The sequence below is a fragment of the Sitophilus oryzae genome, unplaced genomic scaffold, assembly GCF_002938485.1.
Source record: "Sitophilus oryzae breed Bouriz unplaced genomic scaffold, Soryzae_2.0 scaffold_1297_pilon_pilon, whole genome shotgun sequence".
NCBI lineage: Eukaryota > Metazoa > Arthropoda > Insecta > Coleoptera > Curculionidae > Sitophilus > Sitophilus oryzae.
The window spans coordinates 7968289-7990812 of NW_022145945.1; the positions used below are offsets into that span (position 1 = coordinate 7968289).

Consider the following 22524-nt stretch of genomic DNA (forward strand, 5'->3'; position numbering starts at 1 on the left):
ACGTTAATGAGTAATACCTGTTGGAATTGTGACAACACCCATGTACACGTATTTCCCTATCATCTATTTAAGTAATCATTGCTACTTAATGGTTTGTTCATTGCATCATTGTTTTAAATAACTATTAATATATATATATATATATATATATATATATATATATATATATACTATTAGGGTTAATAGAAAGGTTACATGTTAATCAATAATAGAGACACTGTAGTTATTTATAATACAGAATATTAAAAATAGCAGGAATGTTGTATTCTGAACAAATGAATTTGAAGTCTTCTTCAAAATCAAAATGTATTTCAGAAATTAAAACCCGGTTGGTACTGTTCAACTGTACTTAGGCCAAGTGAAGAAGTGAAGGGTCCGACTTGTATCTAGCCCCAGCAGGCAACTATTAAGCCCGACCAATCTCAGAATTTTTGACCAAACACAAATGAATTAACACCCTCCAAATAACCACGCTAACCAACCTGATTGGTCAAGCTTAATAGTTGCCTGCTAGGGCTAGACTACGTCTGAAAAAAAGTCTAAAAGGGGATTTGAAAGACCTTTCACATGAGGTATCACTCGGCCCCCCTTTCCATTTAAGAATTTAGTGGTGGCACCTCCCCCGCCTTTGGGGTTATAGGTGTGAAAGTGATTTTATGATATTTTCTTTTCCCCCTCGAAAACTAAATCGATGTGTCCGAGCGTTTTACCAAATTTTAATTTTAAAGGAGAAAATATGGGGTGAAAAGTTTCCATTGGCCCACCCCGTATATGTATACTCTTATAATACTATGCTAGATATAAGTAGTATTATATGCGGTAGCATCCAAGTGTACTTGCAGGGTCCAGGGGAAAAACTTGATAAGCGCCCATTTCTTAATTTTAGGATTTTACAATATTATAGGTCTAACTGGTCCCTACAAAATGTATAAACTCTGCAGGGCAATAAGTTGTTAAATTCTATGATATATGTATAGTAACAATATAGAATATACAGACAGAACCTGATAACCACCAGGCGTCCAGTGATCTGTAAAATCAGTAAAATAGCGCTTATCATGTTTTTACCCCAGATCCTAGAAGTGATCCTAAAAATTTTAACTAATCAATCTGCATCGATCCACGCCCAAAAATCTTTCACTTCGGAATAAGTGAAAAATGCTCAATTTTGTCCGGGAAAATTTTTAGAAATTTTAAAAAATAAAAATTGCTTTTTAAGCTTTTTTATTTAAAAGCTTAATTTTTAGTATACATAGTTTGCCAAAAAAATACATACAGCATGAGATAAAAAAAACGATTTTTTCACCACTTAGCTGATAAATTTTTCACCACACCACTTAACCTTTTTAATAATGTATACTCTAGCCTGAATAACCATCACTCTACAGCTACAATTTTCTGTGATTGCTCTAAGGCTTTCGACTGTGTAAATCATAATATCTTAATTAACAAATTGCAATACTATGGATTCAGGGGAGTGCCGCTCGAATGGCTTAAGTCGTACCTTGGCAACAGAAGGCAGCTTGTGAGGATTGATACGTCTATGTCTTCTTGTAAGCCTATAGAATGCGGTGTCCCTCAGGGTTCAGTACTTGGCCCTATTTTATTTCTGGTGTTTATCAACGACATTGCAAGTATAGACATTAGCGGTAAAATCTGCCTCTTTGCGGACGACACTAGTTTCATTTGGAGCGGCCCAGATGTTACGGCACTATATAGTACCATATCCAGTGACTTACGCACCATTAAATCTTGGTGCGATTCTAATCTCCTATGCCTCAACCTTTCAAAAACTAAAGTTTTGTCATATAAAAGTACTAACAACCTTTTGTACTTAATAACACCACTATTGACGTCGTGGACTCTGTGAGATTCTTAGGACTTGTTGTAGACAACTCGTTAAAATGGGACTTGCACATCGAAGCCTTATCAAAGAAACTAAGCTCTGCCTGTTTTGCACTAAGATCAGTTTCTAAGGAACTTAACTCATCAACCTCTAGAATGGTCTATTATGCCCTTAGTCGCATCTTCGTTATGCCCTTCCATTCTGGGGTACCTACTTGCTGCGCGACAAAATTTGATCGTATTTTCAAACTTCAAAAGAGAGCAGTTCGATACTTATTGGGACTAAACAGTAGAACTCACTGCCAGAATTTCTTTAAAAATTTCAAAATATTGACTCTTCCTTCCTTATTCATTTTTGAATCCGTTTGCTTAATCCGCAAGCACATATTCTCTATTCCGGAAAGGCCTTCTCACAACTATCCACTTAGGAATGCGGAGCACGATATTTATCTGCCAACCCCGAGCTCAGAACTAGTTAAGGGCTCAATACTGTACAATGCCAAGAAAATGTACAATCATTTGCCTTCGAATATCAAGTCACTTTCATTCTTTCCCGTATTTCGCAAAGCTCTGAAATTATACTTACTGGAGAGAGCCCTATATGCGGTGAACGACTTTTTTGATGATGTTTAATCATGAACAATTTTGAATTTTAAAATTTTGATCATCTCACACACTGGTCAAAAGTCAAGTATTTAATATTTTATAACTCTTAAGATTATATATCCATTTACAATCTTCCTATTGTAAAATTTTATTGATACGCCTTTTTAGTGTTCTGAAATAATTGTTCATGTATTTGTAATTTTGATGACTTAATTTTTTTTTAATTGTATGATTTGTATTGTGTATTTTTTATTATTTGTATGTTTTTTATGCTTTTGTTTGTTGTGTAAATGCTTTGTCGATGAAGCTATTTTGGCTTTTTGCATAATAAAGCGTTATTTATTATTATTATCGCTGACGCCGATTTTTTTTCCAATCATACGATATTTGAAAAACCTTCGCCAATTTGTCACAAAACGCTCGTCTCAGAACTATTCAAAAATTGCTTCAAACTTTATACAGGATGTCCCAGAAATAAGTTCAGATATGTTAACTGGTAGTATATTTCGACCCCAGAAACACGCCTATGAGATTTTTTTTGCGAAAAAATATTTGGAAATTTTTTTAGTTTTTAGTTAATAAACATTATTTCTTGATAATATGGCAACATTGGTAGTAGATTAAATTTACAAGAAAGAAAACCCAGAAAAGATCCAGTGGTTCTCAAAATTTAACCCAAACAATTTTTTTTTGGAACTTTTCGAAGTAAAATAACTAGGTTATTTTGGACTTATTTGAAAAACGGTAAAGAGAAAATATATTTCTTTTATCGAGATTTACCACCCCTTAATATATCTGTACTTGTTTCTGGGACACTGTAGAAATTGCGAGAAGACCGCTGGGATATACAGGGTGTCCCAGAAGTAAGTGCAGATATTTTAAGGGGTGGTAGATCTTGATAAAAGAAACATATTGTCTTTTTACTGTTTTTCAAATAAGTCCAAAATAACCTAGTTATTTTACTTTGAAAATTTCCAAAAAAGAAAGATTTTTTGCTTAAGTTTGGAGAACCACTGGTTCTTTTCTGGGTTTTCTTTCTAGTAAATTTAATCTACAACTAAGTAGTAGTAGAAATAAAACAACTCAAATTCAAGATGAAGTATATTTTTTTTATTTACAAACAAATATAATTTTATAAAAATTTACAATTTAATACTTTTATAAAATAGATCCATTTTTAAGGCATCTATACAGGTCACAGACGAATAATGTAACATTAAAAATACGGGAAAAAATAACAATACATAACAGCAATGATAATAATGGAATAAACAGTTACGATGAAAAAGCAACGCAACGCCAACACAAAATAACAGTTGCTAAATATTTTTTTATTTTAGTTTTTGTTCATATTAATAATTTCTCTATAAACACTACTACGCATCGGGAATGAACTATTTAAATAGAAATAAAATTAAATGCCTTTATACTAAATTGTTTTGGTATTTTAACTAACGTACCTAATAATACATTAAAATATATAAAATACATTTTTAAAAGTTTCCTGATAATAATAAAGCTTTAAAATATAAATTGTTAAGGAAATCAGAACAATGTGATTAAAATATGTGAATCAAGAGAACGTGACATTAATAATAATTACTCAATAATAATTGTAATACAATATTTAATTTATTTGCGTATGGATTCTTTTTTGGGTCGTATTTTTACAACAGAATCCGAGATATTTGGTAACTTTGAGTATACAGGATGAAAAAATGACTTTGCAAGTTTTTTTCTGTATTATTAACTACGACCTAAAGCTATAAAAATGTTAGAAAGTTTTTTAAAAATTAAAATTTAATCTTTTTAATTATTACCGCGTATATGATACTTTATTCTTCTAGTTTAATTCTTATTAACAAAAAATGCCAACAAATACTGTATAAGTAATGCATTAGCGAATGAAAGTAGCATTTATAGTAACAATTAATAGAGTAAGAGCTAGCAACGTTTTCGAGAAAGTATTTTAAGACGTCTGGTTCTTTGATATATATTTTACTATGCTCTCTGGAACAGCATACGGCCCGTCTGGCTGCCGATACCCGTTGCGTTCACTACTGCGCATTGAAAGAAGATCCTATATTTTTTATTAATTTATATTGAATATAAATCGAACATGTCTCCATAGCGCAGTGCGTAGAGTTTCCGACCACGAACCGAAGATTCAGAGTTCGAATCCGGGTCAGGTCAAAGACTTTTTTATTTTATTTTCGTTTATATTCTGATAGTAAAGTATTAAAAAGTAATTATGGTGATTCAAAAACAAATATTTAATACTTTACTATCAGAATATAAAGTAGGATTTATAAACTCACAGTTGGATTTGGCTTTGGCGTTGGCGCCGCCGCCCAATTCTTAAAACTGTATATTACCATAAGAGCATTTATAAACACGGTTGGCGTTGGCTTTGGCGCCCGGTTGCCGTCGGACTTAAATTATGTTTTACTTTTTACCGTTCGCGGCGGTTCGCCGTCCGTAGCACCACGTAGCAATGACGTTACAGCCAATAGAATAGTAAAGAGCGATCACGTGTTGCTTTGTTTACATCTAGTTTTGAAGTATGCTAATTCCAAATTTATGGTCACTCCCAATAACCCTAATAGGGTAATTTCATCAAGACCATTACTTTCCAAATCCATAATTAAAAATCTTGAACAAAAAACCAAAACTTTAAACACTTTCGTCTCTAAAAACGCACTATAGACTCTGCTACTCTTAAGTAAAAAGTAAACAAAAATGTACGGTTAGATCTGCCCAAAACGGCCAAAGCCAACTGTCAACCGTCGAGTTTATAAATGCGATTTTGCGGCGCTACGAACAGTCGACGGCAAATCCAACGCCAACGCCAAATCCAAAGCCAACTGTAGAGTTTATAAATCGACCTTAAACGAAAATAAAATAAAAAAGTCTTTGCCCTGACCCGGATTCGAACTCTGAATCATCGGTTCGTGGTCGGAAACTCTACGCACTGCGCTATGAAGACATGTTCGATTAATATTCAATACTAGAATTTAAAGGACTAATAAAAATACAGGATCTTCTTTCAATGCGCAGTAGAGAACGCAACGTTTACCGGCAGCCAGACGGGCCGCATGCTGTTCTAGAGAGCATAGTAAAAGATATATCAAAGAGCTTCAAGTTTCTCTCGTACTATAATTATAGTTTCGATCTCGCTCACTCCTTATGTCACTTACGAAGTGACATTAAAATTTGTCAAAAGGTAATATTTAATATAGAAAAAAAAATTGTAACCCATTTTTTGATTGCAAAATATATACTTTGTGAATGAAGCAATATTACAAGAACTATTATTCTGGAAAATAAAATATACAGGGTGGTCCGAACTGTATTCCGGAAACTTCGGCAGAATATTCTGCACAAAAAATACTACTAACCCAAAATAAGTTAAAATTGAACATTGTGGCAATAATATCCATATGGCATAGTAGAATAATGACGTAAAAACTCACAAAATCTTTGTTCATCCTGTACTTTCGTAATACTTAAAAGAAAATAATAAATACCTAAATAGTCTTTTGTACTATTAGAAAGAATAATACCGCGAAATGATCTGATCGCACTAATGTGTGAAAATAAACTTTTGACCACAGCTTATTCAATACCAGCAGATTATTTCTGAATATTTTCGACATTGCGCGCATGGTCTTACTACGCATATAACCTCCGTACCTAATTCCTCATACTCGGCGCCACGAGATACCCAGCTGAATATTGAATAAGATATACCTTAACCTACGTACAGAGTACAATTAAGGCCATATACGCCTAACCAGTAAAGAAGCGTACATAACGACGGAAGCATCTTTTCAAAAATGTTTTTTTAGCAAAAATACGTTTTTAGTAAAATGGAGTAAAGTGTAAAAATCTAATTTATCAAATATTCTGTTAAGTATTATTGCAATCGCGCTTTCGTTGTAAAGGTCAGCCTCCTTATTGCCTCTTGACATTTTTAAAGAACCACTCGGTGAATTTACGCAGCTGATGCACAGCCGCCTGCGCTTGTTCCTGGAACTTTTGGTTTTCGTCTCTCAAGCGTCTGTTTTCCCTTTCCAGCGTTTGGATTTTTCGGTTCAGTTCCACGACGTGCTTGTGCTGGTCGGGGATGCTCCTGAAAACATACAATATATTTATGTTTTTTGGCTATCTATGACTTAATTCTTTATAAACATGTTTTGAGGTCAATCTTTCAGCCAACTTAAATACAAGTTAAATCGTTACCACCGAGAAAAGAAGGCAGTATGCAGGGTGGTCCGAACTGTATTCCGGAAACTCCGGCAGCACATTCTGCAGATAAAAATAAGTAAAAAAGTTCGTATATGCATGTCCTAAATTGCTTAGTTTCGGAGATACAGGGTGTAGAAGTTTTATTTTTATTTCGTTTTTTTTTCCCAAATAATTTCTGAAGTAACGTCAATATTTGGATTAAAATTAGTATCTGGAAGTTTTTTGACACGAGAAATTGTTCTAGTTGTAGGGGGCGTCACCTACATATTTTTTAAATGGTTTGAAGAGTAACACCTTTTCTTTCGTACCTGTATAAAACTACTGAGTAAAAAGATATACATTTACGACGTTTTTTAGGTAAAAAAGGTGTCTTTAAAAAGGTTCTATTTGGAATCTAAATTATCAATACTTGTCATCATTGACATAAATTAAAGATGCGTTGACTAAATAGTTATTAGATTGAAATTATAAATCTGAAATTTTTTTGTGCCAAAAGTTCAACAGAAACAAGTTTTATCATCATTTTTTCGAAGAAAAATTTATGATTAAGTTATTATTTAAAAAAATAAAAAGTTCGCAAATTTATCATTTCAGCCAAATAACTATCTACTCAACATGTTTATTTTTTGTCAATAATGACATGTATTGACTATTTCCTTTCTAAATATCTTGAGAACGGTTGTTCATAGCGATTTTTACCAAGAGACATTTTTGACGTAAAAAATCACGGAAATGTATATTTTTTCACTCAGTAGTGTTATACGGGTATGGCGGAGAAAAGTTATTACTCTTCAAAACAGTTAAAACACATATATGTAGGTGGCGCCCCATACAAATAGGAGTCATATTGACATCAAAATCAAATTTCTCAGACAACTCCCAGAGTAATTTTCATCCAAATATTGACGTTACTTCAGAAACTCTGTGGAAAAAATCGAAATAATATGCTCCGAAACCAAGCATTTTAGGACATACATTTATAAGAACTTTTTTACTTACTTTTATCTGCAGAATAAGCTGCCGAAGTTTCCGGAATACAGTTCGGACCAACAGACGGAAGGCAAGCGACAGAAATCTATAGATACACGATATAAATTTTGATTGCAAGATTTTTTTATAGGTTATCATGATATTAAAAATTATCATTGCTGTCGATATAATTTGCAAGACTGTGTTAAGGTAAATAAATAATGTAGATAAAGGTTTTGTATTAAAAATTATGAGAGATTCATATTTCTTTTAGTGATGGGCAAAACTCTTATTTTTAGATAACAGTTGAAACTGTTATAGTTATTTATAAAAAACAGCTTAAAAATAACAGGTTTCTTTATTTTACTGCTAAATATCTGAAAGAGTATGAGGCGGTCACCGCCAGGCGTATTCACGCAGTTGCAAGTTGCAACAATGACGTGCTTGGTGGTAGTATTTCCAGGGTGTCAAAACATTTCTAAATATCGATTGTTATCTAAAATACCTCTCTAAAAACGGTGGTTGTTTACAAATAAGCGCTGTTTACAAATTGCGATATAAAAAAAGCCAAAATTCCGCCACTCGTCTATACCTATACATTCCGATCTACCTACGCACTGCCCCTCGATCCGCGTAGATCCTGAATTGCGTAGCAGTGTACAGGCTGCATCTCACTCGACGGGCGAGAAGCTCTTAGTTATGATTTTACCATTTGCGGTCAAAAAATAGCAATATAAGAAAATGTGTAGTATATTCTTCATAAGTAAACCAAACTACACACTAGAGTTCGAATTAATTTTACACTTAAACTAGCGTGTACCCGCGACTTAGTTCGCGTTGAATTAATAATTTCTAATGGTGATGATAAAGCAAAACAAGAATTTCCATTAACATACAAACTGGATAAAATTTTCTCACATTTGCCAAAAATAAGCTTTCTAACGTCGAGCAGTTTAAGCAGAATCGTGGTTAATCAATTACTCAACTTTTTGGAACACCCTGTATGATTTTTAAGAAAATTTCAAAATATATAAAAAAAACAAAATAAATTATGCGTGTCCAGGCGTATTCCCGAAAGACTAACCGTTTTTTAAATAATAAGTATTGTAATATTTGAGGGGCGTTTTCACCCTGTTGGAATTTGAGATTCGAGAAACCCCTCCTTATCGAACCTCAATCCCACAGTCAATCCGTTTGCAAAAAATCAGCTTTAAACGTCAAGCAATTTAAGCAGAATAGTGATTACTCAATGGTCATATTTTATGAAACACCCTGTATATATTTTTAAAAAATCTTAAAATATGTAAAACAACATAATAAAATATACGTGTTTTAAGAGTTTTTCCGAAAAACTCACCGGTTTTTAAATAAAAAATATTCTAATATTTGAGAGTAGTTTCACCCCCTTAGAATTCGAGTTTCGAAAAATCCTTTCTTATCGAACCTCTACACACTAAAGTCAATCCGTTTTCCAAAAATCAGCTTTTTACATCAAGGGCTTTAAGCAGGATCGTGATTAATCAATGACCAGATTTTTCAAAACACCCTGTATACATTTTTAAAAAATCTTAAAATATTATTCTGAAAATTGTTCAGAATATCTCGACCTCCGCCCGTTATGCTCGTAACAGGTTGAAACAGAATGTATCTAAAACTACTGATGCGTTATTCTCCAACCTGTTTCGAACCTCCATCGACAATCGACCGATGCAGCAGCGTTCCTTTCCCACTCCGATTATCTCGACCGCCGCCCTGTTATGCTCGTAACAGGTTGAAAAACAACATATCTAAAATGACTACTTCTCCAACCCGTTGCGAGCCTCCATCGACAATCGACCGATGCAGCGTCGTTCCCCACTCCTGTTATCTCGACCGCCAGGCGTTATGCCCGCAACTGTTTCAAAAAACCTGCCTCTTTTATTTCCTATTATTTTTAAGCTGTTGCAAACCCAATACGACCATCGATGGTATCGACCGAAGCAGCTATGTTCGCCGTAGCGCTTTCCCCGCTCCGTTGTCCGTTGTCTCGCCGCCTGTATCGATGGTTGGCGAAATAACATGTTTTCCATCCATACTAGTTGTTTCTTAGAATTGCTTCGAGCAGCGTAGAATTTCGTGGCGGTGCAGAGCGCCGACTTCGTTTTTCGTTTCACGAGCGGCCGATCTCTACGTGTCGTTATTTTATATCTGTTATTTTTTAGAAGTAGTAACGGTTGCGTTATGTTATTTATAAATAATTGTTATAAAATACCAGATAGTTAAATAACAGCCCATCACTAATTTCTTTGTTTAATTTGCCTAATGTTATTTACATGTATATATTTTTTCGAACTCTGGAATCACAACATTCGCATATTATTATTCGCAAAATACTATTTTTCGCATGTAAATGCGAATACCAGTGGAAGCGCTATCAGATTTTGACGTAACAGATTTTACGTCAGAAATAGAGAAGTTCTTGAGATGGCCTCCCTCCTTGGTAACACTGAAATTCTTTTGACTATTCAATGATAATTTCGAAAAACGAATGTACACTTACGAATACGAGCTGGAGAGATGTTGGTCTCTACGATCCAACCCGATAAATTCATCGTCCCACTGTTTCCCATTCTGTTCTATGTTCTCGTTCTCCGGCAGTGATTCCACCTGCATCATCACACGAGTGGCGGTGTCAACAAGGCTGGGCCAATCAGAGTCGACCGGCAGTGGGAAGTTGTCTAGTAAGGGCAACCCTACCTAAAATTCAGTTGGAATAATTGTAAATTGGGATTGTAAATCCATTATTTACTATCCTAAATCGTAGTACTAGTAGTATTTTAAGTTAACGTCTCCTATTTGCTGCTAAGATTAATATGGACTTTGTTTACGGTGGTACTCCCCATAACATGGGGAGATGGGATACTCCCCATCTTACATTGGCCCCACGTTGGGCACCAATGTAAGATTTTGTTATAGGTGGAACGAAAATAAGTGTTATACTTTTTATATATTATATATTAAATATATATTTGCAATCTTAACGCACCTTATTCTTGCTCGGTGAAGGGAGTCCCTCGTCTTTGGCCATCCGAAATTCATTAGGTAAAGGGCTCGATGTAGTACTGGCATTAGAGATAACTGTCGCTGGTCTCGCCATGGTCAATATCACTTCTGGCTGAGATTTATGGACGGATAATGAATTATTCAAGTTTTCTCTAAAAAAATGGTTATAAATATAGTTCACTTTTAAAACACTAGCGACAGTTACTGCCAGCTAAATTGGTTAAGTACAGAATGTAATAATTAATTAGGGTCTCTGGGATATAGAGATGTCAACCATATAGTCAGAGACCTTAAAATGCTTATGGCCGTGAGCTCTCTTTAAGCATACCTTGAATGTCCTTTAGACATACTAATGTCTTTGGGCTGATCAACTGTCGGTGATGAAGATGACGTCGATGCCGATTCTATATTATCCGGGTTGATCAACCTCATCAGTTCTTCCTTAAAATTATTGGAAGACAAATTGGCACTGTTTCTGTTTGCCGATCGTGACGTTACGCCCGGTCTGAGCTTGGCCTCGCCATTGGTCGTTGTGGCCCTGGGACTTTGGTTTCGCTGGTTGTAACTAACTTGCTGTTGCCTCACTGAGCGGCTGTTTGATCTGGGCGAATGATTACCACTTCCTAAAATCAAAATTAAAAGGATATAGTGTATAAAAATGAAGTGTATTGTTACCGTACCAGTGGATAATTCGTCTTCGCTGCCAATCGTATTGATTCTATCGCTGATCGAACTGTCATTGGACAGGTTGTCGTTTAATTTTAGGTAATCTCCTGTGTAGTCAGCTACTTTTGGAGTTCTAGTAATCTATTTAAAAACAGAAATACTTTAGTTATTATTTAAAGATGCAACCATTTTTCCCTATTTAAATGTCTATAGTGATTGATTAAATATTATACAGTGTTCATATAATTATAATTTTTTGAAAACAAACCTACAAGAAAACGACTATTTCAGATGGAAACTCCTATTTTTGTTCATTTTTACATTATTAAGCTAAAAATAAATACCACTTTATATAAAGTTGTCTATAGTTCATATCAAATAAACTTTTAGTCACGTGATTAAGCTTGACCAGCACAACGTTGTCCACTTTTATATATTTTCTTTTAATCAGAATATTTTAGAAAACAAAGATAAATTAATTATAAATTTATAAACAGTTATTATTTACATCAACAAAACTCAGCTTCTTAACAGCACTTAAAGGACATAAAAAGTCATTACAGTCATTACTACCGCTTTCCCGCCCTCGATTACGTAACTAAAAGTTTAACTGATATCAAATATATTATTAGCATAGTAATTAACAGATCATAACTATCTATGATACAGGGTGTCAAAAAATCATTTAATCGGACTATTAACAATGGGAAGAGGTTAACATGAAAAAAATCGAAAACTGTTGGATTTAGGTATAGACGATCTTATACAAGATTTATTTTGGCATTAAGTTTCCATTTGACATAATCCAATTTTGTATAATCTTTTGAATGTAATTTTTATCATATTTTAAGCCTGTATACTATATAGTCAACTATAATAAAAATTTAAGTAAAGTAAAAGTAGTCTTCTAAAAGACATAATATAATTTATAAAAAATTACCTACATCAAAAATTTATAATTTACTTTTACACAATAGATGTATTATTATATGTATATACTCTGTTTTTTTTTCTCAGGTAAGATTTCAACAGACGATGACAGAAAAAAAGCACATGACGGCCCATACCATTTACTTTACCACTTATTTTACCAAAAAAAGTTTCTAATATTTTTAAGTTAACTATGGATGGGTTTAAATATAAATCCGTCATACGTCCTCTCTTGTTGTTTTTAACCAGTTTTATTGGTTTATTTCAAAAATGACAGATGATATTTCAATTTTATTGGTTTGGCGGAACGATGAACGACAAACGGACGCCGATGCGTATGCACTCGCCTTTAGATTTTTGAGGCTTGTCAAAGTCTTGCCAAATTATAGGTTATAATTTTGTGTCAACTTATGTCAAATACCCTGCGTTTTGGAAGATGACGCATTTTGATTCGTGTTATTACTTGTGTTTTGTGTCTTTTGAAGTCAAGTGAAGGAAAAATCGAGGGAAAATTAACTGTAGACCCAAAGCACAGTTTATAGTTAATACTCGCTACCCAGGCATAAAGTTACCATCAATAAAGTTTGTATACCATCTCGTCGTAGATAAGTGCTTCTCGTATATGGTACAAGGATCGTACTAAACATATACTAAAAACTGGAGTAGCTGTAAAATATCGACATCACACGATAGGTAAATAATGGATTTTAGTACTGCAGAAAAATAATGTCAAAAGGTACTGGTTTAAAAAAAATTAAGATTAAAGTTAATTAATCATCCTTTAAGGTATCAAATTTGGTAATCGTTATTATTAATAAAATAGTTTGTTTTATTTTTGTTGTTTTATTTTATTCCTGTGGAATATTACAAATTTGTATTTGTATATAAGTTATATTGATAAAGATAATAATAAATTGAAGCTTGAAAGTAAGAAATAGTTATTTTTTATATTTTTTGGTATATGGTGTTTTGTTCTTGTTTGTTTTTTTTTTATTATCACCATGCCGTTTTTATGCACTTTCAAGGATCTTGTCGTTGGACAAACTATAGAATTGAAAATGGTTCAATCGAAAAAGCATAAAATGTATAGGTTAAAAAAAAACATTTCATTTTATCGAGGAACAGACTATACTCGATATTATTCAGTCAGTAGTTTAAAGCTAACCTAAAAACTAACCTGTACGAATTCATTTCCCTCCTGCTGTCGAATCCTTTCATTGTGTTGCTTCACAATGTTATTTTTCTCAGACCTGTGACTTAGGTCCAGGTCGCTGGTATTGCTATGAAGCGCTGCGGTCATTGGTTGTTGAAAATTTACGTGCTGCAACGGTAGACTATTACTAAACTGTACTCTACTGTGATGGACGGTATAGTGGTTATGTGATGTAGGTGCCATAGGAATAGGTTGAGGGTTGTAATTGTTTCTCTTGGGTGATGATGGAAACGTGTTGTTGGTATGTTGTGGTGTTCGAACGCTGCCGGTGACTTTTGCCGGGAGAGGTGGAGCTTCGAATTCTTGCAAGAAGTCGATCCATTTGTCGTCGCCGGATTGGCCACTGGATGAACTCGTCATAGTCCCCTAGAGCAATACACAAAATAAACGTATATTGAAGTTTTAGGGCGGTGTTTGACTTGAGCCGAGCACTGTAATGTAACGTTTGTTCGCTGCTGCGTTCGCACGAGCGTTTCGTAATTACATATAGGTACGTATAAATATTTAATAAATTTAAGTATTTTTTAAAACTAAGGTTTGTAGTAAAAATACATTTTATCCATAACACATACCAGGTGCATCGCAAAAGTGACTCACCCCTATAACTTTTTTATTTTTTTAGATAAAAATACAAGGTTATGTTAGTATCTAATACAGTACTAATCTATGTCATGATTAGTACTGATTGACGTATTCAATCTTTTTTCGGCCACTTATTTTCAACTGGAAATGACTACAACTTTTTATTTTTAAACGGCACCCTTATAATTTTCTATCGATTAAAGTAAATAAAATACTATTCTGACTCTGGCGGAACTCATAAAATGTTTCATCGCTTTACATTGGTGAAACATCTAGACCCTTAAATGTTCGAATTAAAGAACATAAAGATTATTTAAGAAAGGGCGATTTTTACAAATCTAAGATTTGTCAGAATCATGGGACACAGGGCACAGAATAAATTTTAACAAGGCCAAAATTATAATGAAAGAAGCGATAACCTCAAGAAAAATAAAAGAGGTTTTTTTAATACAATCTAATAAAAATAAATGCATTGCTCATGCACCTGTAGATGTTAGTAATGTATGGCAATCGCGTCTTTGATTTTAAAGAACATAACATAAATAAACATAACATACGTAAAAATTACAAACAAATTAAAAATAATTACAGACAGATAAGGCTTTTTGGTTTTACCTTATTAATTAATTGTTATCAGGTAGTAATTGTTAATTTTGAAATTTAACTTGATATAATGTCATTTTAACAGAACGTCAACGGTTTTTGTAGACGTATCTGTTTAAAAAAAATAAAGTGTTCTTGAATAGTTGCATTTAAATATTTTAAATAGTTTTTTTCTTTATTCTTTGTATTTTTTGGCTTCCGACGACGGAAAGAGATAAACTTTCCGAAATGTTAAGGATTTTTTTTGGTCGTTAGGCAAATTTGTTTATCAGTAAACCTAACTGCTGACAAGTAGTTTCCGTTGAATTAAGGCAACAGTGTTTACAAAAAATAACTATTTTATTTTGTAGATTTTCTTGCAGTGGCGAAATACCCATATAGGATTTCTTTGGAGAGCTCATAAACGGACTCAAACGCTTACAGCGCTTTCTGATGGAGCGGAGCCTCCGCGTGTTTTTATATTAATGTGTTTATGTATATGGCCGTCATCCGGACGGAGCATACGCGACCTATGTGAAATTGTTCATATAAACTCATGGTACTTGCTCGAAGTCGCGGAAGCGCTGTTATAGAAAATCTGAAAGCGCTGTTATAGAAAAGTATAAGAAAAATATTTTTTACTCTTTTTTCATTTTACACTTGTTTAATAAAACAAAGTGGAAGTAATCCTAATAAAGTATATAAAGATAGTACCTCTACATTGTTAGCATGATATCGAGCTTCCTGACCAAGGAAAGACTTGCTGCTACTCCCCGTTCCATAGCCTGAACTATTACTACTACGAGGAGGTGAAAAACTACGCTCGTATACCAGTCGATGATTGCCGGAAACCGCTTGCTGTTTCTGCGCTGATCTTTTCGTTTTGCTATTTTCATCCGTACTTTCATAGTCTCCTAATAAATAAAAAAACAGCCCTTAACAAATTTTCTTTCGTTTTTCAGTAAAAATAGCGTTACCTTCGAAATTTGTCTCATTATATTTACAGTTCTGTAAGGTACAACCTTTCCTAGGAGTACCATCATTAAGAGGTGGTATCACAGTAAGCACTACGGTTAAAGATGTCTTCAGAAGATCTACCATTTGATCATGAGTAAGTGTGGCAACGGCAACCTAGGAGGGATAAAATTTTAATACTTTTTTTTCTTCTAAATATGATTTCTTTCACATTCCTACCTTACAAATCTCAACCAATCTGGAATTTTGTCTAAGGCCTGACTGCCACGCTTGTCCTTGGCTCTCTACGAGAGTGACTACACCATCGGGCTGAACGTGAAAACCCAACTGACCCATTATATTACGACTAAAACAACAATTATTAGTACATTCCTAGATTTATGCAATGTAACCATATAAAGTCAGCATCGAAAAGAATATACAAATTATCAATCGAAAAATTTTGGGAGATGTAAATTTTGAGGCCATTCTAAATATGTGGTCTGTATTTTAATGAGTAAGACAACGATAAAGATACCTAACTTACGTTGTAACTCATTTACTGATATATTACTGTATTTACTTCGTACCGTGCTGGCAACTGTTACATTTGGGTCGGTATTTACATGTGTGGAAGTAAATCGCATAGGGATCTTATTAAGTCGGAGTGAGAGAAATGCGACGGTGTGGTATTGCGACGTTGCCGGTACGCCTTTCCCTATCAAGTAAAGTAAAATCACGATCGCAAACCGCTTATTTTTAAAAGGCTTTTCAGAAAAGATAATAAAATCATTAGACATGTTTCTGAGCATCTGAAATGAAATTATAAGGATATCGTTAGGGTGTAATTTTTTTATAACGAGAATACGTCAGTAATCGCGATAATTTAAAAACTCAAGTTTTTAACACATAACACGCCATAACTCAAGAAACACTTTAGATATTGAAACTTTTCTTATTTTGAAGATGGGATCTTTTACAATATGTTTACATAAGAAAAATTCGATAAGGTTGTTTTTTCCATTCAAAAATTGTAAACAACCCATCCATTTACTTTTCGAGCATAGCTATTTTCAGCAATCGTGTAATTTTTTTATTGATAAAGATTTTCACATACTGTCTGCAAAGAAAATATAGCAGAAATGTTAAGAAAGTTTTTGAAAAAATGAATCAATTATTTTTAATAGATCTGGAGATATCGATTTTTGGATTCAGAGTTCTAATAGCGCGACCACTGTCGAACAGCAACTCAATTCCACTTATTTTTACCAAAAATGCAAACGTTTCTAACTTGCACTTGAAAATTTTCAAGCTATAGGGAAAATTACAACAACTCGTTAATAAGTAAACAAATAAAGTATCGCGTGAAGTAATTAAATCGTGAAGCTGAACGCATGATGTACACCATTCCCTAGAACTTTAAGTACTGACAGAGGTACCGATTGGGGCGATCGATCGACTGCGACAACAGCTTTCTTCGGGTTCTTACTGCCGATCTTACTTCGGGTTCTTACCGATTCTGAACCGTTGTAGAACTCTACAGCGCATACGCAAATAAAATAATTTCTACATATTTTCTTCTGCACATGCGTATGAAAGTTCTAGGACGGTTCAGAATCGGTAATAAATCCCCTTCCACGTCTCTTATCAATGTGCACATTTTCTCGGTTTATTTCATACGTTTGGCTGTACATTATAAACGCATTGTACTCTTCTTACATACGGAAATCTCCACCCAAGACTAACCTTTGCCAGCCCTTAGTATACGGCGTCCACGGGTAAGAGTGTTCTACCAGCGTCTCTTTCTCGTGAAAAATAATTTATAAGCTTAGCAATGAATTCTTGTTCATTTTGGTTAAATCTTTGAGGCACTTTTGTAATAGAAAAAAATTGAATTTTGTTTTACAGCATCCAAATTTTAATTTTGACATTAGTCCGTTATTAAAATTATAACCCCAAATCAAATGAGAATAATTACTAAAAAGAATATGCAGTAATTTACGAAATGCCGTAATAACGTCACCAATCCCTTTCATCTGGTTGGAAAGTGAATTAGAGAGTTAGACAATACTCTCTCTCTCTCTCTCTCTTTCGTGTCCGGAACACTCTATATTTTCTCGGCCCAATATTGAGCCACGTCCAATGCTTCGGGTTTGCTTTGCCATAAATCGTCGGAGTTACAATGTTCAGGACAATTAATTAATTAAGTTGGACAATATATGACGTAATGTTGAACGATGGCTGAACATTCTATATCTACTATAATTTGGAATTACCACGGTATTTAGTCACTTTTTCCAAACCAAAATGACACTGACTTTAATTTTATAATTACCTTATCTTAATTTCTTTGGCAATATATCCATTGGTCACTGCTTTAAGTCTGTTAATGATCTCCACCAGCTCGTCGGTATCCCCGTGCGTATCTCTCATGTGAATGGTCATGCATTCGCCCTGATGATGGTAAATCCTCAAACTGTTAGTTTGAGGTGACCATCCTAAAATGCTCTTGCACGGAGTCACGAACACTATCTGTCTAGTTTGTTCTTCGATCAGTACGAACGTATCGGACGATATACCTACAATAAATCAGTTTATCGACCGTTTATATGTATGAAAAAAATAGTTGTACCCAAGAAACATTCGACTTGTTGACCTTGACCGCTGTCGTCCAACAAAACTTGCCACAAAATGGCACCTCTTTGGCACAGATCGGGAATGAAGCGAGGTCGGTTCTTGTCCTTCTTCTTGCTGCTGAATATTGCTGAAAGCCAAGCTGAATTGTACATCGCTATACCGTAACAATGGCAGAAATGTTAGGAGGGTAACAAAAGAACAACGTTCAAAATTTACTTTTTCTTAAAACAAAGATCCAAGCTCAAGTTAGTATAGTTCTTCTTGTATAACTTCCCAATGTAGTGGAAATCTGCTATCCATCAAAACAGTCAAAATTGGTGGTTTTAAATAAAAAATTGGATAACATGGCGAAACAAGAATCCTGAACTTAATTCAAATTAATAGGTGGGCACACAAGTAGTTTAAAAACAGTATAAAGTAATAGGCACACACAAAAGGTATTTTTAATCGATCTGTAACGCTGCTCGATCTGTCATTCTAATCCCGCCGATCTGGTCTATGAGAGGATAGATCTTTTATTGCCCACTAACGTAAATATCATCAATCCCTTATTTTCTGAACGGAATTGATATGTGAAGGGACAAATCGGTCAGTTAGTTGCAAATTCTCTCAAATTTTGAAGGGGTTGGACCGCGGCACAGTGGTTCCCAGATAGGTCATTACTTAGAAATATTAATTTCAAAATGTTTGCATGAAACTGTTGCTAATACTTTTCTTATATTCCCCTGTAAACGATACATAATAAATAACAAAATCAAATAAGCCTAGTGTAGCGCTTTTTTTTATTAGAAATGTCACATTTTTGCTACTGGTATCAAACTGACATAAACAGTCTTCAGATAACGCCAATTAATTACTTATTTTATTAAAATTGATAAAAGCTCTTGCCTTTTCTGTAATGGACGTTCGAAAAGAAGGTAAGCTTTTTTTTCTTTTTTGCACTTAATTAAACCTAAGTAATATTAGTTTATAGCAATTTATTTGAAGGCAACAAAAATCAGTTTATAATCATCTGCTGATGATGCTAACATGGTTAGCGAAACGCGCGTCCAGTGTAAAAGTAAAAGTGTTTTGGTGTATTGTGGTGATTTAGTGTTTTTATTTTGCTGTGTAACACCAAAGGTTCCAACCCTCAACTGTAAGCAACAAAAATAGTATATTTACATTTTTGCTTGTTACTGTTTAAGACTTTTAACTGCTTTTCCTTTCAAATCAAGCTATATCTAGATATCTAACAGTTATGACCGCGCAGCTAATTAAGGGGAACCACTGTGCGCGGGTTAGATATTTTATACTCGTATAAAATCTCGGCAGATTTTCGGTAAAAGATCCAGGATTGAGAGGAAAAAAATGGCATTATTGGGTTTGTATAGTCTGTGAAACGAATAACTTTGAATTTGACAGTTCCCGCGGGCTTTTCTAGTGTTAATTTTATTAGGTTAGCAACTTGCGGCCATGCTGACGCAATGCCGTCTCTAATAGAACAGCCTCAGAGCGAGATTTATGACGTCATACTAGTTAGATACTACGGATTAATAAATATGTTGTAGAATACATGGAAAACATATTCCTCGTATTTATGGTTTGTATTTTAAAAATTATATAGTTTACATGAGATATACATAATATACAGTTAATAAATACAATATATATACATATTTATAGTAATAAATACTTTCGCAAATAAACTATGAACCATACAAATGCAGCAAATGTTTTACAATATACAAATAATGAATAGGTACATAAGATAATGGGTAAAATGTAAAATATATTTTAAATTTTGGAGTTTGAAAATCGATCTAATTTAACAAACAACATTCAATGTCTACTAACTATGACTGAAATCGTACTCCACAGTTAATGTAGATAGTTTTAGTGTTAAGAATAATAATTTAAAAAAATACGTGGGCATCTTTTGACAAGTTTATATTAGTTTATTAATTGCAGTAAACATTATGGTGTGTGGTGTGAATATTTTATATGTAATTTTTTGGATTATATTCGACATTATTTTTATTCATATGACAACACTGATAAAGGCTATGATGTTTTTTTTTAAACCACGTTTTTTTAACCCAAAAAAAATAATGAAAAAACAAATGAAAACTTAATCAGCGTTTTTCCCGAACCTAAATCCCAAGAAAATCAAAAATTTTAGAATAATTTTACATATAAAATGACTGCGATCTTTATTATAGCCATCGCTGCCGCCTTTTTTCTATGATATTGTATTATTTGCAAATATAATATTTCGAACATTGATACTTGCAAAATATGCATATACATTTTGTGAATACAAATAATAATACATCACTATTAGTAGATATTGAATGTTTTTTTGTTAAATTATATCGATTTTCAAACCCCAAAATTTAAAATATATTTTACATTTTACCCATTATCTTATGTACCTATTCATTATTTGTAGGTATATTGTAAAACATTTGCTGCATTTGTATGGTTCATGGCTAATTTGCCAAAGTATTTATTACTATAAATAGGTATATATATTGTATTAATTAACTGGATATTATGTATATTTCATGTACTGTATCATTTTTAAAATATAAACAAAATACGAGGTAATATTTTCCATGTATTCTGTATATTATTCAATCATCATCCTGGCAATGACGTCATAAATCCTCGCTCCAGCATTCTATTAGAATTTTAACGTCTGATGTTAGAAATGTCAAAAACTGGTATTTGCCTTTTCTACAATTGTGTTGATTTCTGCAAGAAGAGGAGCTGTCACTTGTTTTATTATTTTCCTTTTCTATTTCACGAAAGTAAAAAGAGTTACCTGTCTGATTCGTTCAGGCACTCAATTTAAAGAATATCAGTAACTTTTTTGATAGAGGGATTTTATATTTGCCCTGTTGGTAAAAAATAACGGTCAAAATTCAAAGTTATTCATTTTATAGACTATATATACTGGAAATTGTGAAAAAATGTTATAAAAATACGTTGATCTAAGTCAAATAATAAAAAAATTGGTCCAAGAAAGACAAAAATATGGGTCCTTGTCCTTACTTCGTAAACTTCAGAAAAAATCAGAAAAGAAAATTAAGGAAAAAAATCACGCTACTATTTTACCGATAACGACTGCACTGTTCTCTAAGGTCGGTCTACTACCATTCTCGTTAAAAAATTAGGCAAAGCATCCCGTCAATAAAAGTTCGACAAAATTGCAAGTATTTTACGGTGACATACTTGTCAAGTAGCGATCTATAAAAGATATTGTTGTTTATTTAAATATTTTTTGTAGTAAATTAATCATACTCCAATATTGTATAGTGTCTACCATGTGTCTGCATTCTTGAAATTCCTTTCGTAGACACAGATCCAGTAGATAGACAGTAAAATGTATTTAAAAAAAGTAATAATGTAGCAGAAAATTTAACTAATGTTTAAAATAAATTAGATTTTTTAATAGTTCGCGATAAAAAAAAGTCTGGTAGCTTTATTGCCCTAATTTGAAATGTTGACGAATAGTGAAGAATAAGTGTGTTAGAAAATGTTTAGAAACAGTTTAGAGAAGGCACTTACAAAATTTTTGACCAGTATCCAGAGGAGTGCTTGATGAATACTGATTCACGAGATCTTTTAAATATTCCTGTCTAGTCCTAGTAGCCATTGTAACAAACTTCTCTGACCTATGAGCGGCATTCTCCGCATTTACCACCTGAAATATTATAATTCAGTAAATACAAATATAATATGATCTTAACAACTAAATACCTTAGCTAGCAAAAATTCAGCAAAAGGTTTGCCTTTTGGAAAGATCGCACCTTCTTTGATGGGAGGGCCAAATACTTCTACATCCTTTGATCTGGAAACAGCCACCTTGTAGTGGGTGTTCTCGGTACAAGGGTTAAGAGCATTTACGACAATAAACACGTGCTGGAATTGCGAACGAATTCCCTTGGGTGTAAATGGTAGTGCACCAGGTTCCTGTAAGGTAAGATCAAAAAAACTCTAGAAGAATAATTTACGAATCTATTATTTAGTGTATTTTCTACTGTGTAACTGCGAATGATACAACAGTTATTATGTTGTAATAATTAATGTTGAACAGTTACAATGATGTATAGTTAATGTACAGTTAATGTCCAGTTAATGATGTCCAGTAAATGTATTTGATGTTGTAAGTGTTATGATATAAAGTGCTTTTATTTTAACTGTGAACATAGGCGTCAATCATTGTAATTTGTAAATCACTCCCCTGTTGTCAATCCATAACCAAC

At 33.4% G+C, this 22524-nt stretch overlaps 1 protein-coding gene across 4 annotated transcripts in view; it reads right to left on the bottom strand.

The window, feature by feature from the left end:
• Positions 1-5477: 5477 nt before the first annotated feature.
• Positions 5478-22524, bottom strand: part of LOC115874683 (signal-induced proliferation-associated 1-like protein 1) — a 119192-nt gene continuing 102145 nt past the window's right edge. For 2 of the 4 annotated variants that reach the window (XM_030889905.1, XM_030889906.1), the window contains 13 exons: positions 22019-22231; positions 21827-21962; positions 18270-18413; positions 17973-18216; positions 15878-16004; positions 15661-15814; positions 15398-15597; positions 13484-13885; positions 11391-11517; positions 11039-11333; positions 10694-10862; positions 10208-10404; positions 6281-6583 (listed from right to left, as the gene is read on the bottom strand). In XM_030889905.1, coding sequence (XP_030745765.1) covers positions 6406-6583; positions 10208-10404; positions 10694-10862; positions 11039-11333; positions 11391-11517; positions 13484-13885; positions 15398-15597; positions 15661-15814; positions 15878-16004; positions 17973-18216; positions 18270-18413; positions 21827-21962; positions 22019-22231 — 2586 coding nt within the window. In that variant the 3' untranslated portion in view covers positions 6281-6405. Of the gene's footprint in view, positions 6584-10207; positions 10405-10693; positions 10863-11038; positions 11334-11390; positions 11518-13483; positions 13886-15397; positions 15598-15660; positions 15815-15877; positions 16005-17972; positions 18217-18269; positions 18414-21826; positions 21963-22018; positions 22232-22524 lie in introns of all 4 variants that reach the window. The other 2 variants (XM_030889903.1, XM_030889904.1) reach the window with 2 other exon arrangements.